Source organism: Callionymus lyra, chromosome 1 (genome assembly GCF_982586985.1).
Source record: "Callionymus lyra chromosome 1, fCalLyr1.hap1.1, whole genome shotgun sequence".
NCBI classification, from domain to species: domain Eukaryota; kingdom Metazoa; phylum Chordata; class Actinopteri; order Syngnathiformes; family Callionymidae; genus Callionymus; species Callionymus lyra.
The window spans coordinates 7,388,844-7,416,428 of NC_141818.1; the positions used below are offsets into that span (position 1 = coordinate 7,388,844).

Genomic DNA, 27,585 nt, shown 5'->3' on the forward strand with positions numbered 1-27,585 from the left:
AAACTAATTCGACCATTATTTTCTGTTTGACGACAGTTCTCATCCACTTAATTGTTCTTTTAGGTCAAGGTCCCATTACTCAGAAAGACAATTAATTCCAACTGCAATGAAAAACAGTTCACTTCAGAAAGTGATTGTGTTTTTAAAATCATCCCTTTATTTTTGTATACATTTATTTTTAAATCTACTATGTTAATCGAAGGGTTGGTGTTTTGTGAAGCCTGATTAAAAATAATGTTCTAAAATGTTTTGTTTTTCAAGCAAAGAGTAGGATACATCAAGAAAATATATGAGTAAATGTAAACCTTTAATTTCATTTTGAATTCAAACATTTCACTTTCATAAACAATTGTTGACAAATGTTCTTTTCACATTTAGTTGATAATGAAAAAAAAATCAAGAGTGTCTCCTAACCAGTCACATTTTTTCCACACGATGTACTCGATACAGACTGATCTCTGGTGTGAATGTTTGCATGTTTTTTCAAATGACTTCCTTGTTTGAAACACTTGCCACATTGAAGGCAGGGGTAAGGTCTTTCTCCACTGTGCGTTTGCTTGTGATAGTTAAGACCTGAACGAGACTTTATAGACTTACCGCACTCGGGACAGGTAAACGTTTTTTCTTCTGAATGACTTATCATGTGGGACCTTAGGTATTGTTTGGAAACAAAACTTTTATCACACACGTCACAAATGAAAGGTTTTTCTCCTCTGTGCTGTCTAATGTGCATCTTAAGGTTTTCCATATGTGAATAACATTTGCCACACAAAGAACACATGTAAGGTCTGGCTCCCGTGTGAACCTTCATGTGGCCATTAAGCGTCCGTTTTTTTGCAAAACATTTACCACATTCGGAGCAGGTGAATTTCCTTCCAGAGTGAACTCTCATGTGACTTATCAGGTGATGTTCCATTCTGACAACCTTATCACACTGAGGGCAGCTGAAACTCTTTTCTTCCGTGTGAATTGTCGTGTGAGGCTTCGGGTCTTTTTTCAGCTTAGAGGTTTTTTTACACACTGAACTATTCAACCTGTTTCTAGAGTTAATAACCATTTGAGGAGTCTGTTCCTCCATTAAAAGAAAATTTCCTCCACATCCAGAGGGGATCAGGGATTTGCGAGCAGCGTCTTCCTTTCCCCTAATGAAATGGGTTATTAGATTATGAATAGACTTTAAACTTGATTGAGCGGCATCGTTTTCCTCTTTTTCTTCTTTAATATCTGGAGCTTCTGTCTTCACTTTTTTAGGAGAAAGGCGATCCTCCTCGTCTTTTTCTTCTTCAATACCTGGAGCTTCCGTCTTCACTTTTTTAGGAGAGAAGCGATCCTCCTCGTCTGTCTCTTCTTTGATATCTGGAGCTTCCGTCTTCACTTTTTCAGGAGAGAAGCGATCTTCCTCGTCTTTTTCTTCTTCAATATCTGGAGCTTCCGTCTTCACTTTTTTAGGAGAGAAGCGATCCTCCTCGTCTGTCTCTTCTTTGATATCTGGAGCTTCCGTCTTCACTTTTTCCGGAGAGAAGCGATCCTCCTCGTCTTCGTCAATCAACAGACATTGGAGGCCTGCAGAGAAAGGATCTGGTCAACAAGTCTCTCCAAAATCATTTAAATATGAGATACACACCATTTCATTGACTATCCTGCTACCACTGTTTCACAAGAGCTGCTAAAAAACATTATTGATCTGTGATTTACTAGCTTTGACCCACAAAAAAAAAGGTTTCTTTTTTTTACATTACTGGTAATTAAGTCTGATTCTGAAGAAAGAACATGTACCCAATTTGATGTAACAACCTTTTCTTTTGCGCTATGCTGGTCTTATACTCAAAAAGGTTCTTCATTGTCATTTATTTACACAGAAATGATTATTAATGTGCTGGTTTCTAAAATGATTTATGTGTACTTGTCAAGTAATTTGGTATTAGAAATTGGTTTCTGTGTAAATCTTAACAGCCCCGTATTATCCTTGCTCTCCATCAAGTATGTATGATGTACGAGTGTACGTTTGTCTATGTATATACGTATGTATATGTTAGGTCTTGTCTGTAAAGTACTTGACAAACTGTGGTCAAACATTATTATCCGATTGGATAAAATACTCTACACTACATTTCTTACCATAATGCTGAATCAGCAAAAGCTCTAGTCTGTTTATTTCTGCAAGTGTCATTGTAGCGTTTGTGATTTAATCATTGTCACAAGTTAATTTTTCTCAGTAAACTTGACTTAAACAAGCATCTTGAGGAATCAAGTCACATGATAATGTTGGTTTACAGAAAATTAGTTATATCTTTCAAAATAAAAGTCCTCTAAGACGGTATTAAAAATAAACAAAAGCTTAAAGAAGCCTTCCATATTTACAGAAACGGTTCAAACGTTCTTAATGGGTCTTTATAAGATTTTGTTTAATATATATGTATGTAACTGACAATGTCTTGAAGCTCGTTTAAAAAAGTTCCTGTACCATAAAATGGAAACATTTGTGCGCCCTGCTTTGTCTCTGTGCTAAGAGTTTGGTCTTCACTTGGTTCACGTTGCAGTTTAACTAAACACATATTTTATATAAGGAATAACCAATATCTCCTCTGGTGCAACAGTTCATGTCACAGCGACGAACCTCTCTGCTCGGACTGGACCGCAGCTTTCCGGACCTTCGGCAGAACTTCACTCTGGTCGTCCTTCTCCAGATCTTTCTCCATCACTGGCCAACAACCCAAGAACTTGATCGGATCGCGATAGTTTGTTGATTCAACACCGACCCCGAGTTCGCCAAAACCCATCTGTTTGTTTACTTCCGTTGGTGTCACCCTCTTGTAGGTTCCGACCGCACCATCGAAGGAGAATAGTTCCGCACTTCACCCCACAATTCACGTCCTCTCGCGAGGATTATTTTTATTTAACTGGTTAATTCTTGATGTTCATGCCACATTGCGATTTATTTCCGCGCAATCTTTTTTTTCCTTTTGACTTAAACGATAAAAAAACGTGACGTTACGTTGAATCTAAATTCTAAAAAAAAGGTAAAGTCGCAAATTAAAAAAGATAATCCATGTCACTTTCTTACCATCAAAATAGCATCCTAGAAAATTAAGCTATCAGCAATAAAAGAGAAAACCAGAGAACTAATTCGACCATCATTTTCTGTTTGACGACACTTTCCCTCCAGGTTTCACTATTTCCAGCCACAGACTGATAAGACGGTGGTCGTTTTTAGCTCACGCTTTCTCTTATCTCCATTCAATTTAATGGTGTGCGTGCGTGTGTTTACCTGGTCTCTTGGTCCACCGATCCGCAAGAATAGTTCCCCTTTCCATCACTTGTCTTAAAGTGAGTAATGACAAAACGTTTGGGAGAAGATCATTGCAGCAATGAGGAGATGATCTTGCGATCAAGAGAATCAATCCTTCAATTCAACCTTTTTTCTCCATCTGGAGGTTGGACGAGCACGATCGCTGGTGTCATATTCCAGTCTCCGCCCACATCCCTGTTACCAGATGTCAGAGACCCTGGAATGATCAATGACACTGTGAGTACATGATGTGGGAAGACAAAACAAAGTGTACTTTGTATTCTCCCTTCATTATTTTGATGGTCTCAGCCAATACATTTCCAGGTTCTTAATAGTCCAGACATGATGCTCGCCTCACTTCTATAATGGTCTTCTTGTCAGTCAGTTAAGAAACATGTTTAATTACATTATTGTTTGGTTTTATTTATCCATTCATTCAACTCTCAATCCCTGACGATGGTCGCAGGGGCTGTAGCCGAACATACAAACTCCAATACAAACCACCATGCACCCTGTTTTTATTTATCTGTTTAAAAATATTCTGTATCTATTCATAAAAATATTCTGCTATAATAATAGTAGCTTGTATACATGAACACTTTATGTAGAGACAGAGAAACAGGCAAGACACTGTGCACAAATGCCCAAAGAAAATACCAAATCGTCGACCTTGATGACCATAAAAAAGAATTACGACCCACAGGAAAAAAGGTCTAACTCAGAAAATACCAAAAAAAAAAATGATATTTGAGAAAATTGATGACCCCCATGCGGCCCCTGTGTAGGGGGAAGTCTCATTGGTGACATAAGCAATCATTTTTACGACCCACCATCGACAGGAAGGAGTACAGGAGTAGAAGACCTAACATAGAGTAAGTAAGAAAGTAATAGTTATTTGTAAAGCGCCTTTCTAGACCAGGGTACACTGTTAAAAATACATACAGATTTAAAAACTCTTAATTGCCAAGACAACAAACACAGGAGTGCAAGAACATTATGAAAAGGCCCACACAAATAAAACGTTTTTAAAATGCTTCTTGAAGGAGTCAGTAGACTCAGCCTGGAAGGATTTCTCTCCTCTGGTTCGGAAGTGTGTGGAACCATCAGCAGATTCTGATCCACAGAATGGAGCCCCCTGGAACCAGCAACTGTCACAATTTGATGGATGATCATAAAAATGATTTATGACCCCCATGGGACATTTGATGACCTTTTGACCCCTGGTACCAGTCAACTTACGAGGGCCCCCCTAGCACTCTGGAATGTGGAACTTGAAACTTATAATAGAAAAATTGTTGTTACGAAAAATCTCTTAACATTGTATCCTCCTAACACATCTTCGAACAGGTCTCTACAGGAAGTGAAAAATAAATGGTCTAAATAATAAATAGTATTTCTGCTTTTCGTTTCTAGCATGCTGTGCGTGTATTAATCATAATGAAATATTCTCAAGAGTTAAAACATCATGTCCAAACTTTCCTTGCCCGCAGATATGTTCAACATCCCCCTCCCCCCTCCCTCTCCACTGCACCGTCACTCAAGCTTGACTCGGGGGCTATCATGTACCTGTTGGGTGGTGGGTAACCCTCAGGAGTGGTTGATACTGCATGGAGTCCCGAGTGCTGATGGAAACCTCTACGATAACATGTTTGTTTGGTTTGGACACTTGCTCTTCTATATGCCTGATTTATAAACTATTTTTTCTGTCTCCTCAACTCTGGGAGGAAATGTTGACTGGCAGGTGTGCAGACATTTTTGGTGCGTCATGGTTTACCCTCGTTCTCTAACTCCAACTGCTCTGTTTGGCATTAGCAGTGTGAAAAAAGAAGACTTTGAGTTAGATAATGTTTTTACCAAAGTGTTTCTACATGATCTGTACTTCTGTGTTTCTTTTTAAAGGCTGAACAACCAAATATAAGTTGTGAACAGAGAGAAGTACTACATCAGTAAATGTCAAAATGATTGATGACTCCCCTCCCCCTGGTACATATCGTTGATGACCTTGATGACCTCTCCTCCCCCCATTCCCCCTTTGCCCCCGCCCCCTGGTACCAGTAACTGTCATAATTTGATGGATGATCCCGTCTACAACGGTCTAGCCCCCTAGCACTAACTTTGGAATGTGGACCTTTTTCTGAACTTTTGGAGAGTTGTAGTTTGCTGTAAAAAAATATCTCTTAACATTGTATCTTCATAACACATACATCTTCGACCAGGAACTAAAAATAAATAGACATCACAAGTTAATATACATTGTAGGTTAAGCCTCTTGTTCCGTTTGTGTTTAGAGCATCCTTTAAAAACATAAGTTTTTTTACCAAAGACTTTTGGAAATAGTACTTTCTAATGTTTTAAATTGTTATCTCACGTATCTAACATTTGACTCCACTTCACTGTAACAGTTTGATTCTTACAATATTGTAACAACTTTGCCCAACTCTGTTTGGATCGCGGTATGGAAGGGTCATCCAATCGGAAGAGGCCTCGCCCAGCGTGCACTAGATGATGCCTTCATTGCCTGATTTGGAATTCCAAACAGAAACGGCCGAGACTCTTTTTTCGGGGTAGCGAGTGTAGGAGCACCCGGTAGGAATAGGATGGCACCCAGGCTACTGGAATGATACACAGAGGAATGAAAACATCTTTTTTAGACAGAGCCTCTCCCACCTCGCCACGCCCCTCACCACTCCTTCATGATGCGTCTACACAACTCTACTCTAAAGAGTCATCGTCAAAGACAGGAAAATACCGCTCACATACACATTGAAGCAACTCGTACCCAGCATGTCTAGCATAGGACGTCTAAAGCCCACCTATTTGGGCCCTATGTCAACCGAGAGGACGAGTGCCTCTGTTCAGCCTGGTCTCTGACCACTATAAAGCCAGAGACTCTTTATTCACAAACAACCCTCCAGGAACCCTCGTCTGACCCTTATGTGACCCGATACAGATGTTCAGACTGGGTATGCTCCTCTCAACCCAATTCTTGTTTAGAGAGAACCTGAGACCCCCCAGACCCTTCCTACTTCACCAAAAGAGGAGGTGTATGACCATCGTATTTCATCTCTTGCGCGGCACTCTGCACAAGTTCACAGAGGATAAATGCTACGGCTGTCAAGTCTACCACCCCGGTCAGTTGCATCACAACTGTCTGGATCCCACTGACGCGGAGACTGTAGAATACTTATACCTGCAGAAGTTTCACTCTCTGATGAAGAGGCTGTACAAATCCAAACTTCATTCCGGCCGTCCAACACTTTCTGACTGGAAACACCATTGAGGCCGATGATCACAGAGTGAAGATTGTTGAAAAGAGAGTTTCATCCGGTGAACATGAGGAATTTAAAAAGCTGGAAATCATGTTGGAGCAAGTACGATCACTTCACCGACATCATTTGGATACTATAGGACAACGTCTTTATGACGAGGAGGATTTTCAAAAACCTTGCAAAATATTTTTGAAGAACTGGGAAAAGAAACGACTACCATAAGTAGACTACTCTGTTTTTTCGCCTTACTGCTCGAAGTCAGTGTTGAACATTTACAATCCAAACATCCCATGAACGTCTCACAAGAACTCGCTCCACTACACGTTTACCCTTTAGCAGATCTGTTGAGTCAGACATGGAAAATGTTGAAATAAACGACTATAAAAAATGATCAGTGTCTATGTGCATTTATTCTATTTTCAACAAGGGTCACTAAAAAGTATATTATGACCCGTGGTTTTAAAGAGAAAACCATAGCTAATCACTCACAACAACAAACGGGTGAACAAACACACACACACAACAATCTCAAAACAAATTAAATTGTTAACATCATCCAGAGCCTTTAGGGCTTGTTCTTGACATAGAGACGTAGGCTCGGTCCACTTTAGGGCAGAACCTCTAGTATGCGCTCTCAAGCCAGTAGCTCCACACAGTGGGCACACATAATTTGCAGGTAGGGTCAAAGTATATCCCTGTCGAGGTTTTCGAGCCAGTGGGAGTGGTAGATGAGGAAAGATTCACCATTTTTTTGGCAGAAACTGCAACTTCTCATCATGTTCGCCGTTCGAACTTGAGAGGAATATCCATATTGGACCCGTCTGGTGGAGTGAGTTTGAGGGGTCACTGGTGGTTGGTGGAAACCAAGTTGAGCTCCTGCTCCTTCAGAGTGTTGAGGCACCAGCCCAAAATGGTGACAACGTCCTCCATGGTCTCGTATCTCTCTGGGTTTGAAACTTGGGATTCCACAGTTACCATCCATCATCGAAAGATGTCTCATTCTTAAAAAGTTTGGCCTCACTTGCTCTGTAAAAGCTCTCAAGTTACCTCAAACTAGTTCATGAACCCCCCCACGAACTTGCTCACCAACCAATCAAAGACTTACAACCCGTCAACCTCTGTATGTTTTTGGACTGTGGGAGGAAACCAGAGTTCCCGGAGTAAACCCAACATAATGTTGTGCTGAAAATGCAGAAAATAAACATCTCCGTGGTACAAACAGTATGACTCTTGTTATAAAACATAATAAACACGTAATAATGTGTTGATATTAGAATATTTTACAGCAGCGTCTTCCTTTCTCCCGCTGACATAAATTATTGGATTATGTACAGAATATGAACTTGATAAAGTAAAACCTTTCTTCCTCCTGGCTTCACTGTTGCCAGTCACAGGGTGATAAGACATTGGCCTCTGGTGGTCACGGAGGGGTACTGTATCCAAGCAATAAACTCAACCCTGGCTAGAACCTCTTGTTCTTTTCACACTCAGGGCCCAGAACTAGAAATTTCCCCCCCACTATTCTTCTTGAAGGTGAATACTTCCGGGGTTGACGACACGTGGTGACAAACCTTGATTCAGCAGCAATCACAGCAGAGTGGATGTGGTTGAGATTAAGTGTTTTCAGTGGGCGGTACTTAATTATTTATTAATTAATTACAGACACAGAAGTTATTGCAATAATCTGAAACCAATGTTCAAGGTGTTGCAATACTACACTAAAGTATACTTTCATAGCAAAAGCGAATACACAAGACTTAGACTGTATGTTATTACACAGTTTATCAAGGACACACTGTACCTGTGGGATTGATTTAATATTTGTGTTTTGTTATTCTGAGGATGTGAACAAATGTGATCGGTTAGGAAGTCAAAAGTCTTGTCTACTTTGTGTCTTTCATTTGTAACTACATGAATCAAAATGAATATTAATTAATAATATTAAACTAATGTTTTTAAAAGTTGTTAATAAATGTATTCCCACGTTTTTAATTAAATTTCACTCATTCATTCCTCGTGCTATTACGCTGTATCATTCTGAGTTTGAGGTCAGGAGTGGAGAGAAGGGATTTATTCTATTTTAATCTTTGTATCCTTTTCATTGCGTTATTTCCTTTGATCTATGTTCTTTACACTAACGTTTATAGGCACCAAACCTTTGAGAGATTAATGCTTTAAATGTATTCTAGTTATCTCACCTGATTTTATTTTAAGTAGTGTTTATTTTAGGATTAAGTACATAATTATTTAATCAGATCGTAATGTTATCAGCCTTTGACTAGAACTTCGGTGAGAATAAAAATACATGAGGCTTCATCAATCATTTTCCGTACAAAAAATATCAGATCTTAAGGGTAGATGGTATGATTTAAAGATGTGTTCATCTTGTACTTTGAAAACTGTATGTGATGGTGTGGTAGTACTAAATATATAGAGGTTTTATTTCATTGGTTTTCACTAAGAAAAATAAATAAACAATAGAAGTAAATCTTATTGGGTCATAATATATATAAAACACTTTGACAAAGCGTCACATTCAGCAACTTCAATAAAATAGGTTCTTCACACTACTGGAACCTGTAGAACATTCAGAATCACTACTCACTTAGCCAGGTTGGAAAGGTCACTGGTCATGAATACTGTAGCAATTCTAGATAAACAAACCCGACCCGGTTTTCAGTCACGATGTGGATTAAGACGTTTTATTGTACATTTTCAAGTTTGATTTCTAAATTGTTCCATTTTAAGGTCCCAATGTATCATTTACTGCTTGCTTGGTACAACCTGCAACATGGTGTCCCTAAGCAATTTCCCACTTTAGTACATGGATAGTACCATGTTGCATTATAGGAAGTTTTAATCCCAAATTCATTCATATGCTTGGGTAATGAACATTCATTGCCACAGTTGAAAAACTAGGTTCAAGAGCTAGAAGTTGCTTTAAAAAGGCCAAATGAAGGCATCTGTGCCTGGTCAGAAGTCACAAGGTACTACTGTCTATCGCTGTCTAAAGGCATCAGAAATCAGAACACACCGATATCTTCAGCACCATTGTCTGCTTGCTACAAAGGTGGAATTTTGTATGTTCTCTCTTTTGTTAAACTATTACGACACTGACATCAGATGCATCTCCAGTGTGAGTTTTTGCATGTTCAATCAGGCTTTTTTTCCACTTAAAACATTTTCCACATTGAGAGCAGGTGAAAGGTTTCTCATGTGAATGCACTTTCATGTGGTCATTCAGATGATTCTTGTGATAGAAACGTTTATCACACTGGGAGCAGCTAAAAGGTTTTTCTCCAGAGTGAAGCTTCATGTGTGCCATGAAGCTGGCCCTAAGACTGTAGGATTTGCCACACTGAGAGCAGGTGAAGGGGTTTTCTTCCGTGTGAACCCTCATGTGATCCTTTAGGCTCCATTTGTGTGAAAAACATTTATCACAATGAGAGCAGCTGAAAGATTTTTCTCCGCTGTGAATTGACATGTGTCTCTTCAATGTGGAAATTCTCCGAAAATATTTACCACATTGAGAACATCTGAAAGGTTTTTCACCAGTATGGACTCTCATGTGGTCACTTAGATGGGTCTTGTAATAGAAACCTTTATCACATTGAGAGCAGTTGTAAGATTTTTCTCCAGTGTGAGCTTTCATGTGTGCCATGAAGCTTGCTCTCACAGTATAACTTTTACCACAAAAAGTACAGCTGAAACATTTTACTCCAGTGTGAATGGCCATGTGAACCTCTAGAGTCTCTTTCCTTTGAAAGCTTTTTTCACAAAAAGAACAAGTAAAAGATCCTCCATGGCAGGAATTATAGTGCTGAGTCAACCCAGACTGTGAAGAACACTTTCTCCCACATCCAGAGCAGATCAGTGATTCATCTTTCTTATGACTGGTATGAGCTTTTGGATTCTCCACTGAGTCAAAACTTGACTCACCGGGACTGGTTTCTCTCCAGTCTTCACTGTCATCAGTGTCACACTCAGAAGAGACTGAGTCCAAGTCCAGTTCTGCTCGTACACAGTCGATTCCATCAGCTTCTGTTTTAATATGTTGAAGGAAGCTGCAGGTCGGAGATTCCTCCTTATTTTTATCTTCTCCAATCTTTACAATTCTCCTGCATCCAGGTAAGATATATGATATTTGACTGGCATCATCATTAGGCTCATCTCCTTCAACCTTAACCTCAACAGGTATGAAGGAAATCTTAGAGGAAACTTCTTCCTCTTTCATTTCTTCTTTGACAAGACCCGGTTCTCTTCGGCTGAAGCTGCACCTCTGCTGCTCAGTAGAAACGTCTTCTTCCTTCACCAGCTGCTGAACATCTGCAGAGACACAAACACTTCAATAAGTCCTATTGTTGCCACAGTGGGGGATCAATTATTTTGTATTAAATGGTATGAGATATAGTTGTTATTATATTGCAGGTTAAGATTAAGCATGCAGTTAATAATAATTGTAATTGCCCTAATCATCGAAAGGATTAAAGCACTGCAAAAGAGGCCATGTATGACAATATCATAAAAGAAACGAGACATCAAACCAACGTTTAAATCCGTTTCTTTTTACCTTCTTTTCTTATAAACATGCCGTTCCGAGGAGTCAAGCGGAAAGTAACCGGAGGAAAAAAAAACCTTCTTCTGAGAAGCGAAAACTGAGAATTACGGCCAGGATTCACTAAAGCCTCCGACGATCTTTTGTTTAGGAAGTAGGAAAGCGGTTTTTAGCGGAAGCTCATCTTCTTCTCGGTTTCATCCGCGGGCGAACAACCCGATCCAATACCGCCACCTGCTGTGGATTGTGTACCCCCTCTAGGACAACACATTCTGAAAATCTGCTCTGTCAAAACTGGACAAAATTCCAAAAAAAGGGTAAAAAAAAATGTAAAAAAGTTGCACTTTAATAGTAAAAAAAAACAAAAAAAACAATATGTATTTATAAAACAAATGTTTTGATTTATAAGGCTTTATTGTAATTTTGTCTTACATAGTGTGGTCATGATGAGATACGTTCCACCAGGATCAAATATAAAATCAGTCATTCAAACTTTCCCAGGCATTTCCAGGTCAGCAGTTCAACAATCGAGTCTGGTGGTTCTGCATTTAAAACTTGGAAACAAGCGTGGCTTTTATTCCAGCTGAGGTCCTACAAGAGCTGCCACAATGCAGCCACTCATCCTAAGGGGAGCACGCTCAGTTCCTGACAAGTGAATTATCATCAGCTTCATTTTGTTCACATCGAGTAGCAGGCTGTTCTCTCTGCACCGGCCCTCTAGATGTTTTTCTATGTTCCTGTACATAGATTTATTACCTCTGCAGATGAGTTCTACTACTGTGGTGTCCTCTGCATCCTTGATGATTTAATGGAATTGGAAATATTCTTTCCAATGCGGACAGACAGGGGTCTATAAGTCAGTAAATTCAGGACCTAGAAACAGAGGCAGTGCTGGAAATGATAGAGTTGTAAGCTGAGCAGAAGTCAAAGTACAGGATTTGGGCATCGATGTAAGTAGGTAATTTATATTTGTAGAGCAATACATTATTATTCAAATGTTCCCCAACAATATCACATTATTATTTGGATACATTTTGGCACAGAAGAACCTGCCATATCATCAATAAACCCCAGAGTATGACATCTTTACAAAGCAACTAAAAAAGGATGGACACAAAAGCGATACAGCATTTACTAAGGGAAAGTAAAAAAAAACAACCAAGTGTTGTTTGCTAAAATTACATTTGTGAAAGTAGGTATACGTGTAAATAAAAACAATTAAATTAAAATCAAGCATGACACAGCCCTTTGCTTTAGATTACATGCATTTCTTCTGGCACTAATGTGCTCTGATTGTGTTAAGATTTACTATTTATCTCATCTGAAACAGTTTTGGTGGTTAAAAAAAAGTCTTAAACTATGGTCAAGGGTGCCTTTTTGATAAAGTCCCCAATATGCTGGCATCAGCATGAATCTGACCAAGTTTACAGTCATACCCCCACATGCAACACTTATGGAATTAGGGACTCTTTCATTCCTCGTGCTATTAGACTCTATAATTCTGAATATAGGGGCAGGAGTGGAGTGAAAGTATGTTAATCTTTGTATTCTTATTATCGTTTTATTTTGATTTATGTTCTTTATACCACAGTTATGTTTTGCACTTTGAAACATGCTGTGAACTGTAAATGTGTTGCCAGCTAGCAACATAACACACTCATATTAACAATCAATGATTTATTGACTACATATTTCAAGGTGCTAGAAGTTACTTCTGAACAAAAGCTTAAGCTTTAGGTATTTGATGGATTCAGGATCTCATGAATGGTCATGTGTTTCTTCAGGGCATATTTCTTTCCAAAACCTTTACCACACAAAGAGCAGGTAAAAGGTCTTTCTCCAGTGTGATCTGTCATATGTTCCTTTAAGGTATTACTCTGTACAAAACATTTATCACACAAAGGGCATTTAAATGATTTTTCTCCATTGTGAACTCTCATGTGTCTCTTTAGGGCACCTTTCTCTGAAAAACCTTCGCTACAATGGGAGCAGATGAAAGGCTTTTCACCAGTATGTCTTCTCATGTGTGCCTTCAGGCTCCCCAACTGGGCCATACACTTACCACAATGAGGGCAGATAAAAGGTTTTTCTCCAGTGTGAGTTCTCATGTGTCTCTTCAGGCAACCTCTCTCTGTAAAATATTTATCACACTGAGGGCACACAAAAGGTTTCTCTAAAGTATGTATTCTAATGTGTGACTTCAGACTTCCTTCTTGTGTAAAACCCCTACCGCACTGAGGGCACACAAAAGGTTTTTCTCCTGTATGAATTCTGATGTGTTTTTTCAGTGTACTGTCCTGTGTAAATCCCTTACCACACTGAGGGCAGACAAAAGGTTTTTCCCCTGTATGAATTCTGATATGTGCCTTCAGGGTACTGTCCTGTGTAAAACCCTTACCACACTGAGGGCAGACGAAAGGTTTTTCCCCACTATGAATTAACAGGTGTGCCTTTAGATTCTTTCTCTCTGAAAAGCTTTTACCACACTGGTAGCAGGTGAATGGTTTCTCTCCTGTATGAATTTTCTTGTGAACTTCAAGATTATTACTGCTTCTAAAACATTCACTACATTGAGAGCAGGTATAGAGTTTCTCTCGGGTGTGAATTTTCATGTGTGCCAGTAGGCTTGCCTTCTGTGAAAAGCAATTACCACACTGAGAGCATATATGGGGTCTTTCTCCAGTGTGAGTTCTCATGTGTGCCATCAGATTCCCTTTCTGTGTAAAACCCTTACCACACTCAGAGCAGCAGAAAGGCTTTTTACCAGTGTGAATAATCAGGTGTGCCTTCAGGCTCCCTCTCTCCATAAAAGTTTTTTCGCACTGAGTGCACTTGAAGCTCTTTTTCTGGGTGTGAATTTTCTCATGTTTACTCAGGTCGTCTTTAGTTGCAAAAAACCTGTTACACTGAGAACAGCTAAACGGTTTCTCTCCAGTGTGAATTCTCACATGAATCTCCAGATGATGTCTCTTTTCAAAATGTTTTCCACAAAATGAACAAGTCAAAGGTCCACAGCATGACTTCAGGTGCTTCGACAGTCCAGTTTTTGAAGAACATGTTTTCCCACATCCAGAGCAGATCAGTGATTCATGAACTTCTTTCTTTTCACTCACGTTAACTTTTGAGTGTAAAGCTGACTGAGTGTTGCGAACTTCTCCCCAATCTTCACTGTCATCAGTGTCAGATCCAGAGGAGAGGGACTTCTGATGCTCACGCCTTGCAGCTTTAGCTCCACCACAGTCTCCATCAGCTTCTGTTTTAACATGTTGAATCAAGCTGCTGGTTGTTGGCTCCTCTTCAGCTCCTAATGCTTCGATCTTCACAATGACAGGTATGAAGGAGACTTCATCATCATCTTCTTCTTTAATGAGACAAGTTTCTTGTCCCTCATGGCTCAGACTGGAGTTGCACTGTTGATCCTCACTGAAAACTTCTTCCTCCTTCATGAGCAGTTGTTGAACATCTGCAGACACACAGACACACTTGAGTCACTACAAACCCTGCTGCTTATGGACTTCTTCAGTGGAGGACTGACGACTTTTTACAAAGTACAAATTTGTTATTTTTTACATTTTACACACAAGTCTTGTTGACTTGATTAGAAAAGAATGGTCGCCGCTTAAATTTCCACTCTGGGACCAACATGAATTTCTGAGGGTCATTGCTGGCTTAGTAACTCAAATGTTGGTGTTGACACAACATGCCCAAATCACAAAGAAAATCATTTAATTGTAAATGTTTGATTTTTTGGACAGAGAGACACTGCAGAGTTAATTGGCTTCAATGAGGTAATTTTTACTACAGATTGTTAAATCTGATGATGATGATGATGATGACGATGATGATGATGATGATGATGATGATGATGATGATGATGATGATGATGATGATGATGATGATGATGATATTCCATGTTAATCTTTGTATCCTTGGACTTTTTTATTTTTTATTTGATCTGTGTTATTTATCTTTAGACTTAGATTGTGTCATCTTGCACTTTCTTTTTATATAAACTTTGTTCTTGTTTTTTATTAATCTAAGTAAGCAATTAGTATTTATAGAGCGCTTTTCAAGACCAGGGTCACAAAGCGCTTAAACAATCGAAAAATAACCAATCAAATAAATACTCAAAAGGTCAAGACAACACAGAGACAAACATGAGAGTCTCAGAAAATCAAGGAAAAGCCTGCACAAATAAAAATGTCTTCAGATGTTTCTTGAAGGAGTCAGTAAACTCCATCAAGCGCAAAACAATTTCCCGAAGGAAACACACTTGAGTCAATATAAAACCCTGCTGCTTATGAACTTCTACAGTGGAGGATTTAAGACTTTTTACAGATTGGGTTTGTGTGTAGTCAACAGCGCATCCCACCTGAGCTTTGCGTGGAGGCCTAAACCCAAGATTGTGGAAGATGTGTGATAAGAATATCAATCCAATCTAATAGTGAAAGTGCAAAGTGTGTGAGACTAGACTAGTAGAAATCAGAGAGCAGTGGCTGCAGAATAACTCTGATGATTAGAGAGTAGAAGTTGTTGTTTTTTACATTTTACACACATATAACATAACCTTACAACTACTATGTACTTCCATAAAAGCAGGAGTGATTGGAAGTGGAGGATCGGGCAGGTTTTCACCAAGTCTTGTTGACTTGATGATAAAGAATCAGTCGCCGCTTAAATCTCCACTCTGGGACCAACATGAAGATCTGAGGGTCATTGCTGGCTTGTTGAGGGTCAACATATCTATATTTTAACCGGATTTCAGCCTACATCATCTTAAAAAGTTAATCTCAAATGGATTTTTAGGGTGAACTAGCACAGTGAAAATATGTGCTGCTGAATTAAGCTGAGTTCTGGACCAGTTGCAGACGTGATGGTGGGACGAAAAGATAATACACATTTAACATAATTAAACTTTTGCCATCATGACATATCGGTAAAGTTTACCGTTTTTTAATCCCCTTCACCCTCCGATCGATCGACAGGTAAAATGCTAGCTAGCATGCTCTCCTTTCATATCAGAGGAGCGATTTAACACGACTGTTGTTTTTATGCGACTCTACAGGAAATCAACAGTTTATGCAGAAAAAAACCAAAAGCGTATAATCTTAAAAGAAGCAGGAGGCAATTTTAAGGAAACCCAACTTCTGCCTGTTATAACGTGATACTTTCGGTGTCGTCGTCGTAATTCGGAACATAAAATAACGATTTACTTGTGTATTTGTTTTACCTTCTTTCTTCACAAACATGTCGTCCTGGGGATACAGACGGAGATTCTTCACAAGGACATCCTTCGACGAAAAAGCTGTTGTGGAATCAATAGCGGAAACAATCCTGCTTCGCTGTTTTTGTCAGTTTGCTGACAATGTCTGGTTCAACAGCGCCACCTGCTGTCAAGTGTGCGTCTCTCTCTTCACTAAAGTAACTTAAATGGTGTTGTTGACACAGAGTAAATTGGCTTCAATGAGGTTATTTGTACTACAGTTTGGTTAAGTAATAATGATGATGATGATGATGATAGTCTTGTGTAGCCTTGGTCTTTGTTATTTTTCCTCTGATCCAAGGCTTTTATCTTTAGACTGCAATTTATTTTTATATAATCTTTGTTCTTCTTCTTGTTTTTTATGAATCTATTGTCTCGGTTGCTGTTTGCTGGCTGGAAAAACAATTTCCAGAAGGAGACCTCCAGAGGGATCAATAAAGTTGTATCTATCTATCTATCTATTCATGGATCATTTGTGACAAATGGTTACTGTGCCATAGTTTTCTTTTTTTTCCTCCAAAAAAGGTTGTAAGAGGAATTCGGCCCTTTCTACCCTAACCTATCACTGACACCCACCTTCATCTCACCTGTCTTATTCATGCTGTTGTTCACAACATCCAAGAATGTCATCAGTCATTTTAACATTTTCTGAAGTGATCATTTCGTGGATGTGTTCTCTCCATGTCATTCTACCAATACCACACTGGCACATCGTGTTTTGAAGATATTTATTGAACTATTAAAAGATGAAATACAGGTTAGTTCAACTAGAATAATTGATATATAGGCAGCATGAGTTTGTTCATATTCATAGTGGGGGAGACACACAGATTTATAATCTAAATGAGTCAGTAGAACTAGAGTTCTAAAGTTTTATAGATAAAAGCCAAAACATAAATTAATGAAACAAAATAACTTAAGCATATAGATTAGTAGAAGAAAACGACGATAATGGAGATGATATTTTGTTAATATGATAATACATGAACTCAAAAACAATCTTTTACACTATCCCAGATGATCGTCCAAGTAAGCTTCAAGTCCAGACATTAAACGTGGGTTCAGTGCTTATCTCCAGGTCTCTGAAACTACAGATTGAGGAGAAAGAACAGTTCACTTTATCCTTCCATTCAACACAGTCAGTTCCAAAGAGATGGAATTCAACCCTCATTAATAATTGGAGAATGGATGGTGAAAGCTCTACTTGGACTGGTATCTATATGGTCTTGTAGAATTCTGATCTCAGGTCCAGAAACAATGTCTTCCACTTCAAATTAAGGGATATTTATAAAAGGCTGTGAAATAAATGGAAAATCATGCTCCTTTAACAGCTAGCAACTGCGCAAGATCTGATGTCTTAACTCTGATAAATGTTTTTTTTGTTAATTAGAGGATATCAATTTAAACATTCAAACTCATCTATTTTGGTAATTGGTACATATGTTAAGTCTTAGGGATGATTATGAACACTCATGTGCGATTTCAGATTCCCGTTTTGTGTGAAACTCTTACCGCACTCAGGGCAGATAAAAGGTTTTTCACCCGTGTGTACTTTCATGTGAGTCTTCATGCCACCTTTCTGCGCAAAAGCTTTACCACACTGAGGGCAAATAAAAGGCTTTTCTCCAGTGTGAATCATCATGTGTTTTTTCAGACTTCCTCTCTCCAAAAAACATTTTCCACATTCCGAGCAGACAAAAGGTTTCTCCCCAGTGTGAATTTTCATGTGGTCTTTCAGATTATCGCGCCATTTAAATGTTTTACCACACAGAGAACACATGAAAGGTTTTTCTCCAGTATGAACTCTCATGTGTTTCTTCAGGCTCCCCGTCTCTGTAAAACATTTGCTACAATGGGTGCATACAAAGGGTTTATCTTCATTGTGAATTCTCATGTGTTTCTTCAGACTCCACCTGTCTGAAAATCGTTCATCACACTGAGAACAGAGAAAAGGTTTTTCTCCAGAGTGAATGTTCATGTGCTCCTTCAGCTGATCGCCCCTAAGAAAACACTTTCCACATTCGGAGCAGATGAAATGTTTCTCTCCAGTGTGACTTTTTATGTGTGTCTTCAGGTTCTCCCTCTGTTTAAAACCCTTACTACATTGAGGACAGCAAAAGGGTTTTTCTCCAGTGTGATTTCTCATATGAACTTCCAGATTGTGTCTTTTTTCGAAACATTTTCCACAAAATGAACAAGTCAATGGTCCGGAGCATGATTTCACATGCTTTGAGAGTCCAGCCTTGGAAGAACATTTTCTCCCACACCTGGAGCAGGTCAGAGATTCATGAACATCATCATTTTTTTTCTCACTCATATTAACCCTTTGATTCCCCACAGACTTTGAACCTGACCGAGTCTTACAGGTTTTGGGATGTTTTTCTCCCCAGTCTTCACTTTCATCAGTGTCAGATTCGGAGGCTAGTGACCTCTGATGGTCAGGGCTGGCAGGTTCAGGTCCTCCACTGTTGTCTTTTTCAACTTCTGTTTTCACAAGAGTCAAGCTGCTGGTTGTAGGCTCCTCCTCATAGTCAATTTCCTCAATCTTCACAATCACAGGTATGAATGAGAGACTGGAGACTACTTCTTCCTCTTTTACTTCAACTTCTTTCTCTTGTTTAATGAGACGAGGTTCCTGTCCTTCCTGACTCCAACTGGAGCTGCACTCCTGCTGCTCAGTAGACACGTCTTCTTCCTTCAGGGAAAGCTGCTGAACATCTGCAGAGACAGAAACAAACTTGAGTCACTGAACAATCAATTTACGAAGATTCCTTGTGCAAGTGTGTTTTAGGTTTCTCCCTCCACAGTTGCACATTTATTCCATGAAAGGTGAAGTTGAATAAACTTGACTGACTGAATGATACGACACTACAGCGACAGAGATAATAATGTTGTCTACAACAAATGATGGCTATTCTTTCAAATATTGAATCATGTTTGTCATGCGAGTGACAGACAGAAGAGAATACAGTGAATTCCTAAGAGAAATATTTTTGACGTTTTATTTTCATTTTTTTTATTTATAAAGAAAACTATGAAAAATATCTAGATTTCAGCTCTAAAATTAAACCTTTATAAGCTTCTTTTTTTCCTAACAATGAATCTATATTATTAGGACTGTCTAATAATTTGGCACGACTTGTTTCATGAACAATTTAAACCAAAGGTCTCTCAAAAAACAAATGCCACTACTAATGATACAAAAGTCAAATATCTGTCTTTAGTAAAAAAAAAAAAATATGGCTTGCATGCACTTTTAGAGCAAGTCCTATTTATCAGTGATTTATGGCAACAATAATAATAGTAATATAGATAGATATATACAGACTCATTAACAGTAAAGAAATCATCATGTTGTTTGTCCTTGTGAGACCTTTTTTTAATGATCTGTGGTTGGTGATGTCACTAAAAGAAACAGTGTCTTTGTAGTCTGTGTTTGTTGACACATTATTACAATTTTTAGAGCTCGTTGAAAAAGAAGATGCCTTTCTAGTTTGCTAGAATGACCCAGTGACTGTTTGTACCGAGTCTGCCTCACGTCCTATTAATGTAACAAGAAAACTGAAGCTGTGTGACCTATTAGTCAAGGTCAAATACATTTTCTGAGGATAAATGCTTCAACAGCCACTAAAATCCTGCAATATAGGTCCAACTTCCACTGAAACCTTTCATTGCGACCCTTAACATTTACATATATAGAACAACAATAATAATACAATAATCTTTGTCGAGTTAACGTGAACATATGCTTGTTTAATATTTTCTTGATCATTTATTTTGCTGTGAACTTCGTAATTCGGATCTCAAAAGAGAAGTAGAATCAGTGAAATTATGTTGTTTACCTTCTTTCTTTACTAACATGACGTTCCAAGGGTCCGGGCGGACAGCACCCCGGAAAAGAAAGTCAGCTTTCGAGGGAAGTGCAGGTGGATCACTGCGAATATTCACATAAACCTCCTTGGATGATGATCTTCTGTTGACAACCTCTGAGCGGAAACAATCCTTCTTCGTTGTTTTTTTGCCGGTATGGAGAGAATGCCTGGTTCAACAGCGACCCCTGCTGTGGAGTGTGTTGCTGAACCTTTACAGAAAAATGAAATGCACTACATTACATAAATGGTAGTTCAGACTTTTTAACACAAACATTAATAAACGTCCATTCTTTCTGGAATATTGTCAATTAGGTCAATATTTCAAGTCATGATTATTCATCCTTTCATTCATTCATTCATTCATTCATTCATTCATTTATTGCCTGCCACTAATTCTCTTATGGGGATCAATCAAACCTACGGATAATTTCCTCAAGTTCTCAATCAACCTCTGTATGTTTTTGGACTGTGGGAAGAAACGGGAGTGCCTGGAGTAAACCCACACAAGATGTGGAGAAAATACAAACCACACATAAAAGGTCCAAAATTGCCTCCCTCACTCAACTTAAAACCTTCTTGCTGTGAGATGGTTGTGCTAACCCCTGAAACACCATAATAGGGAGAGACAATCCAGGTCTCTTTTCTCCAGCTGCTGCGACCTCAGATAAAAGATGAAGGATGAATGGATGAAACATGATTTTTTAAATTTTACATAACAAACGATGGCTAATATTTCAAATATCAATAAATCGTCTGTGTGTGTCACGCGAGTGACAGGCAGAAGACAATACAGGGAATTCCTAAAATAAATGTTTTATGACGTATTATTGATTTTGTAAATTATAAAGAAAACTATAAAAAATGTCTAGATATATAAACTACACATTATAGTAGTTGCCACTTGCAAATACATCACAAAGAGATAAAAAACAACTAGATTTTGTTGTTATGTCTCGACCTGGGACTTCTCCCTATACTCCTTGAAGAACTGGAAGAGGGTTCTGGAGAGAGAAAATCCAGATCTCTTTTCTCCAGCTGATGCGACCTTGGATAAAAGGTGGAAGATGAATGGATGAAACATACTTTTTTAGAGCACATTTAATTAGCTTCAAGACTTAAAGCTCCACATAATCACACTTAAAAAAAAACATTGGTTAAGTCTCGTAGATTAAACATGATTAAATATGTTACAACATTTAAACAATTTCCCGAAGGAGACCTCCTGAGGGATCAATAAAGTTTTACCTTACCTTACCTTACTTAAAATGTTTTTTATACATACAAAACCCTGATGATGAGGCAATCAAAGAACATGTCACCAGTAGCTTAAAACAATAAAGGCAACTCTCTTCTCTCTCTAATTATATCGAAATGTACTTAAAATAGCGAGTTAAGTCTCCTCCAAATATTTTAGACCTAATTTCTTAACATCTTCTTTTATAGCATCTTGATAGCTCATTTGTTTTTTCAATAAATAAATACTTCATTTAATAATTTAATTTTCTTCTATCATTTCTTATAAAAGGTCACCCTTTGACTGTTACTGTAGATAATGGTCGATTGTCTGCTGGTATCAATGTATGTCAAGGTCAAAACTCACACGTCTATGGGTGCCCAATTTGTAACTTTAATCGGCATATGTAGAAGGGGACTTGAGTTCTTGGTTGGGACTGAATTGATGAGTCTTCATGTGTCCTTTCAAGCTCTGTCTGTGTGTAAAACTCTTACTACACTGAGAACAGCTGAAAGGTTTTTCTCCAGTATGCACTCTTATGTGTTCTTTCAGGGCATCAATCCTTGTAAAACATTTACTACATTGAGAGCAGGCAAAAGGTTTTTCTCCAGTGTGAATTTTCATGTGTTTCTTCAGATAGTCTTTGTGTGTAAAACATTTACCACACTGGGAGCAGTTGAAAGAACTATCTCCTGTGTGAACTATCATGTGTTTCTTCAGACGTGCAATCCTTGTAAAATATTTACCACACTCAGAGCAGCTGAAAGGTTTGTCACCAGTGTGGATTCTCATGTGTTCTTTCAGACGTCTGTTCCGTGTAAAACGTTTACCACAATTTGTGCAGCAGAAAGGCTTTTCTCCCGTATGAATCACCATGTGCTCATTAAGACATCTGTTCCTTGTAAAACATTTACCACACTGAGAGCAGGAGAAAGGTGTTTCCCCAGTGTGACTTCTTGTGTGCTCTTTTAGATGATCGCTCCTTGCAAAACATTTATCACAGTGAGAGCAGATAAAGGGTTTCTCTCCAGTGTGAATTATCATGTGCTCTTTCAAATGCCTGCTCCTTGTAAAACATTTTTCGCAGTGAGAGCAAATAAAAGGTTTTTCTCCGGTGTGAACTCTCATGTGAACCTCCAGATTATTTTTCTTTTTAAAACATTTTCCACAAACCGAACAAGTCAAAGGCCCTCCACAGCATGATTTCATGTGGATTGTCAGTCCAGATTTGGAAGAACATTTCCGCCCACATCCAGAGCAGATCATTGATTTTTGTTCGTCTTTCTTCTCGCTGAAGGCGGTATTTGAAGCTGACTGAGTACTACTACCTTCAGTCCAGTCTTCACTGTCATCAGTGTTAGATTCAGATGAAGGTTCCTTATGTCGGTCAGGGAGTAGAAGTGTACTAAAACCATTGGCTGGTTCTGTTTCTTGACTGTCATCTTGATCACCTTCTGTTTTCAAGTGTTGAGTTGAGCAGCTGGTTGAAGATTCCCCTTCATCTTCTTCTTCCACTTCATCTTTTTCTTTTTCTTCTTCTTCTTCTTCTTCAATCTTGACTTTGACAATAGTCCAGGAAAACCCATTGGAAACTTCTTCCTCTTCTTCTTTGATGAGACGAGGTTCTTGTTCCTCATGACTCAGCCTGGGGCTGCACAAAACATCATCTTCCTTCACCAGCAGATGCTGAATATCTGCAGAGACACAAACACACTTGAGCCACAGATCATTGTATTGCTTCAAAAATCAAAAACTGTATAGTCGTCATATTCTGAAAGGATGAAATTACCAAAGCTGACCTAGATTTGTGCAAAAAGCAAAATACCACTGCATGTAGATGAAAATTTGAAAGAGCAAAAACATGCATTCGTACCAGGAGAACACACTATAGACAACACGGGGCAGTGAGTATGATGAACCGACAATGGCTGAGGGAGAGTGAGCAGAATAAGAAGACTGTCAGCGATCAGTGGCAGCTGCGGAGCAGGATAACACAAGACCGGGTGATGAAAATGACTAATCAGCAGGAGAAGGGACCGGAAATGAAACTCACACAGACGCAGAAGGGAGCAGGTTTCACAATAAAAACAGGAAACACCGGGAAAGACACAGGAGACATAACACAGTTTAAGTGGTAGTTCACCAAAAATTCTAATTTTACTAAATTTCTGCTCACCCTCATGTTGACTAAGGGTTGAGGTCAGTTTCAGAGTATTCTGTCTCTTTTTGGAGTTATTATATGTGTTCTACAAGAACTGAATTCTCGGCAAGCATGAAATGAGTGGTTTGATAAATGAGAGTCTAGATAGAGAGACTATTGGAAATTCAATTCTGCACTCGCAGGAGAAAAAAAATGAAAATGTTGCTTATTCATCTCCTTAGTTATTCATTTCTATAATTTGTTTCTTAATTTCAAACTGATATACCAGTCAAAAAAGTAAAAGTAGCATAATTTATCTTGTCAAAACAACACGTTTAACTTGTATACAGCTATAAAATCCAAAATAAATCCTGGTGACCTGACTTAATAAATGCAGCTATATAAAAAAAAATGAAAGCAGCTCCAGCTTTTTTGTTCAATTTTACTCTTCACGCCCCAGATGTGTTCCACCCACACTTTAAATGAAGTAGCTGTACTGTGTGTGTGTTTGTTTACCTGGCCCTTTGGTCACCATCTCCACCATCAGGGGCTTCTTTTGCTGAGTGCTTCTGCTTGAAGGCTTCCGGGGAGTCGACCTTCGTTGATAACCACCGCCTGACGGTGTCAAATTCTGATCTCGATTAAAAGTCATAGACGTGTAGATTCCGTTGTCTGGGTGCAGAAAATGGAGAAGTGGGCGTGGCTTTGTTATGACGCCGCAGGAGGGCTCACCGGTGACGCAGTACTTGCAATTAGAATAAATAAAACAAACATGGTTTTAATATTGACTCAAATTATCGTACTGTAAATTCGAATAAATGTAAGTATGGGAATCGAAAAAATAATTTATTAAATGAAAAAAGGAAAAATGGATGTTTACTTCTGCCTGCAGAGACAGTCGGGGGTTCCGCCCACTCCTCCATTTTGAGCTTTCACAAGACAGAAGCCGCTCATGGATCAGGATGAGATTGTCCAAATTAAATGGGATTTTTAATTTTATATATTTTTTATTCGTAGCACTATGAATGTGATACTAGATCAGATTCACTGAGGTGCTTTTTTAATCTATAACATTTAATGTGTGGTATGTGTATCTTTCAAGAAGCCAATAATGTTTTTTTTTCTTCTTTTTTTGTGATAATACATCAAGTTCATCAATCAGGATTTGTACCTCCGGGAGATGGAGCCACTCCAAATTCAAGTTAATCCTTTTGTTGATCAATATTTCATATGGATTTTTGCTTTTTAAATCAGAGCATCCTCAACCCATTTTGCAAGATTGGTTCGTATTTATAATATAAAGCTAAGGGACTTCTCATTGTATTAATAAATGATGCTTCCAAAGAAACATGTAAGGACAAATCATGCAACCACAGAGTTACTTCATATGCAAAACTGATTCAAAAATGTTTATTTGCTCTTAAAACAAATGACAATTTGACCACATCCACTGCTATGTCAAGAAAGAACTATCTCCTGTATGAACTATCATGTGTTTCTTCAGACGTGCAGTCCTTGTAAAATATTTACCACACTCAGAGCAGCTGAAAGGTTTGTCTCCAGTGTGGATTCTCATGTGTTCTCTCAGACGTCTGCTCTGTGTAAAACGTCTACCACAATTTGAGCAGCAGAAAGGCTTTTCTCCCGTATGAAGCACCATGTGTTCATTTAGACCTCTGCTCCGTGTAAAACATTTACCACACTGAGAGCAGGAGAAAGGCGTTTCCCCAGTGTGACTTCTTGTGTGCTCTTTTAGATGATCACTCCTTACAAAACATTTATCACAGTGAGAGCAGATAAAGGGTTTTTCTCCAGTGTGAATTATCATGTGCTCTTTCAAATATCTGCTCCTTGTAAAACATTTATCGCAGTGAGAGCAAATAAAAGGTTTTTCTCCGGTGTGAACTCTCATGTGAACCTCAAGATTATATTTCTTTTTAAAAGATTTTCCACAAACCGAACAAGTCAAAGGCCCTCCACAGCATGATTTCATGTGGATTGTCAGTCCAGATTTTGAAGAACATTTCCGCCCACATCCAGAGCAGATCATTGATTTTTGTTTGTCTTTCTTCTCGCTGAAGGTGGTATTTGAAGCTGACTGAGTACTACTACCTTCAGTCCAGTCTTCACTGTCATCAGTGTTAGATTCAGATGAAGGTTCCTTATGTCGGTCAGGGAGTAGAAGTGTACTAAAACCATAGGCTGGTTCTGTTTCTTGACTGTCATCTTGATCACCTTCTGTTTTCAAGCGTTGAGTTGAGCAGCTGGTTGAAGATTCCCCTTCATCTTCTTCTTCCTCTTCATCTTTTTCTTTTTCTTCTTCTTCTTCTTCTTCAATCTTGACTTTGACAATTGTCCTGGAAAATCCATTCAACACTTCCTCCTCTTCTTCTTCTTTGATGAGACGAGGTTCTTGTTCCTCATGACTCAGTCTGGGACTGCACAAAACATCTTCTTCCTTCACCAGCAGATGCTGAATATCTGCAGAGACACAAACACACTTGAGCCACAGATCATTGTATTGCTTCAAAAATCATAAACTGTACAGTCGTCATATTCTGAGGTGAAGCCTCAGGTGAAGGATGAAATTACCAAAACTGACCTAGATCGGTGCAAAAAGCAAAATACCACTGAAAATTTGAAAGAGCAAAAACATGCATTGAATTATATTGAAATAAAATATATTTTAAATGAATTTAAATTAAGGTTTTTCTTATTAAAAGTATAAAAATCGTTACTTCATGTGAACAACTGAACATGTTATTAACTAAATGAGTTCATCATAGTAAAGAGAAAAATTCTAATTTTACTCAATTTCTGCTCAACCTAAGTTGACTAAGGGTTGAGATCATTTTCAGATTAATCTGTCTCTTTTTGAAGTTATTATCTGTGTTCTAAAAGAACGGAATTCTCGGCAAGCCTGAAATGAGTGGTTTGATAAATGAGAGTCTATTGGACATTCAATTTTCCACTCCACGGAAAAAAAGAATAACTTGTTTCTTATTCATCTAGTTATTCATTTGTATAATTTGTTTCTTAATTCAAACTGTTATACCAGTCAAAATTAAAAGTAACATAACTTGTCTTGGAAAAGGGTCAAAACAACACATTTAACTTTTATACAGCTGTACAATCATACAATAAATCCTGGTAACCTGATTAAATAAATGCAGCTCTATTTAAAAAAAAATTAAAAAAAACTAAAGCAGCTAAAGCTTTTTTGTTCAATGTTACAATTCTACACTACTACAGATGTGTGTACTGAAGTAGCTGTACTGTGTTTGTTTACCTGGCCCTTTGGTCACCATCTCCACCATCAGGGGTTTCTTTTGCTGAGTGCTCCTGCTTGAAGGCTTCCGGGGAGTCGACCTTCGTTGATAACCACCGCCTGACGGTGTCAAATTCTGATCTCGATTAAAAGTCATAGACGTGTAGATTCCGTTGTCTGGGTGCAGAAAATGGAGAAGTGGGCGTGGCTTTGTTATGACGCCGCAGGAGGGGTCACCGGTGACGCAGTACTTGCAAGTATAATGAATAAAACAAACATGGTTTTAATATTGACTCAAATTATGGTACTGTAAATTCAAATTAATGGAGCAATGGGAATCTAAAACATAATTTATTAAATGAAAAAAGGAAACATGGATGTTTACTTGAATAATTCCTACAATAAATGTCCATTTTAAACAGTATTTGTGTTTCTTTGTGTTGAAAGATGAAAAGAAGCAGTTTAGTTTAACAATTTTTAAATGTGACATTGTACTATTTCTTATCATACTGTCTGCTTGCACCTTAGTCACTGAATATTTCAATACAAGTACACTTATTCATGAAACATCCATTTCCTGCCATTTTAGTTTGCCGATATGTGCCTTTTTATGTCATTTATTCATCTTAAATCAACTAATGTTTTGATTTATGTACGTCTTAAATTGATCTTAAACTTTACGTAATAATGGGCTC

General features: G+C 38.4%; 5 protein-coding genes and 1 pseudogene across 6 annotated transcripts; all 6 read right to left on the reverse strand.

Annotated features, from left to right (window-relative positions):
* Positions 1-288: 288 nt before the first annotated feature.
* On the reverse strand, positions 289-2,784 carry LOC148087740 (uncharacterized). The gene is made up of 2 exons (XM_087790364.1): positions 2,618-2,784; positions 289-1,563 (listed from the first exon to the last, which is right to left on the reverse strand). The coding sequence occupies exons 1-2, from the start codon at positions 2,778-2,780 to the stop codon at positions 410-412; spliced, it is 1,317 nt and encodes a 438-aa protein (XP_087646490.1). The 5' UTR covers positions 2,781-2,784; the 3' UTR covers positions 289-409.
* A 6,641-nt stretch (positions 2,785-9,425) lies between these two features.
* Positions 9,426-10,561, reverse strand: LOC148087741 (uncharacterized). The gene has a single exon (XM_087790813.1). It carries the CDS (start codon positions 10,292-10,294, stop codon positions 9,656-9,658), a length of 639 nt encoding a protein of 212 aa, XP_087646939.1. The 5' UTR covers positions 10,295-10,561; the 3' UTR covers positions 9,426-9,655.
* Positions 10,562-12,704: 2,143 nt separating this feature from the next.
* On the reverse strand, positions 12,705-16,491 carry LOC148087742 (uncharacterized). Its single transcript, XM_087790339.1, has 2 exons — positions 16,344-16,491; positions 12,705-14,576 (listed from the first exon to the last, which is right to left on the reverse strand). Exons 1-2 carry the CDS (start codon positions 16,360-16,362, stop codon positions 12,847-12,849), a joined length of 1,749 nt encoding a protein of 582 aa, XP_087646465.1. The 5' UTR covers positions 16,363-16,491; the 3' UTR covers positions 12,705-12,846.
* A 687-nt stretch (positions 16,492-17,178) lies between these two features.
* On the reverse strand, positions 17,179-20,345 carry LOC148087743 (uncharacterized). Its single transcript, XM_087790365.1, has 2 exons — positions 20,219-20,345; positions 17,179-19,094 (listed from the first exon to the last, which is right to left on the reverse strand). Exons 1-2 carry the CDS (start codon positions 20,235-20,237, stop codon positions 17,827-17,829), a joined length of 1,287 nt encoding a protein of 428 aa, XP_087646491.1. The 5' UTR covers positions 20,238-20,345; the 3' UTR covers positions 17,179-17,826.
* Positions 20,346-21,483: 1,138 nt separating this feature from the next.
* Positions 21,484-24,250, reverse strand: LOC148087744 (uncharacterized; annotated as a pseudogene). The gene is made up of 2 exons (XR_015711311.1): positions 24,139-24,250; positions 21,484-23,176 (listed from the first exon to the last, which is right to left on the reverse strand). The product of XR_015711311.1 is annotated as an uncharacterized LOC148087744 (transcript).
* An 825-nt stretch (positions 24,251-25,075) lies between these two features.
* Positions 25,076-27,041, reverse strand: LOC148087745 (uncharacterized). The gene is made up of 2 exons (XM_087798855.1): positions 26,912-27,041; positions 25,076-26,103 (listed from the first exon to the last, which is right to left on the reverse strand). Exons 1-2 carry the CDS (start codon positions 26,937-26,939, stop codon positions 25,076-25,078), a joined length of 1,056 nt encoding a protein of 351 aa, XP_087654981.1. The 5' UTR covers positions 26,940-27,041.
* Between the last annotated feature and the right edge of the window lie 544 nt (positions 27,042-27,585).

Bases quoted from the DNA above. Each gene is read 5' to 3' on its own strand.
- LOC148087745 (XM_087798855.1), bottom strand. From the start codon at position 26,939: ATGGTGGAGATGGTGACCAAAGGGCCAG. The intron at 26,104-26,911 runs GTAAACAAACAC...GTGTCTCTGCAG, and splicing joins GATGGTGACCAAAGGGCCAG to ATATTCAGCATCTGCTGGTG.
- LOC148087741 (XM_087790813.1), bottom strand. From the start codon at position 10,294: ATGGCCATTCACACTGGAGTAAAATGTTTCAGCTGTACTTTTTGTGGT.
- LOC148087740 (XM_087790364.1), bottom strand. From the start codon at position 2,780: ATGGGTTTTGGCGAACTCGGGGTCGGTGTTGAATCAACAAACTATCGC. The intron at 1,564-2,617 runs GTTCGTCGCTGT...CTTTCTCTGCAG, and splicing joins GGTCCAGTCCGAGCAGAGAG to GCCTCCAATGTCTGTTGATT.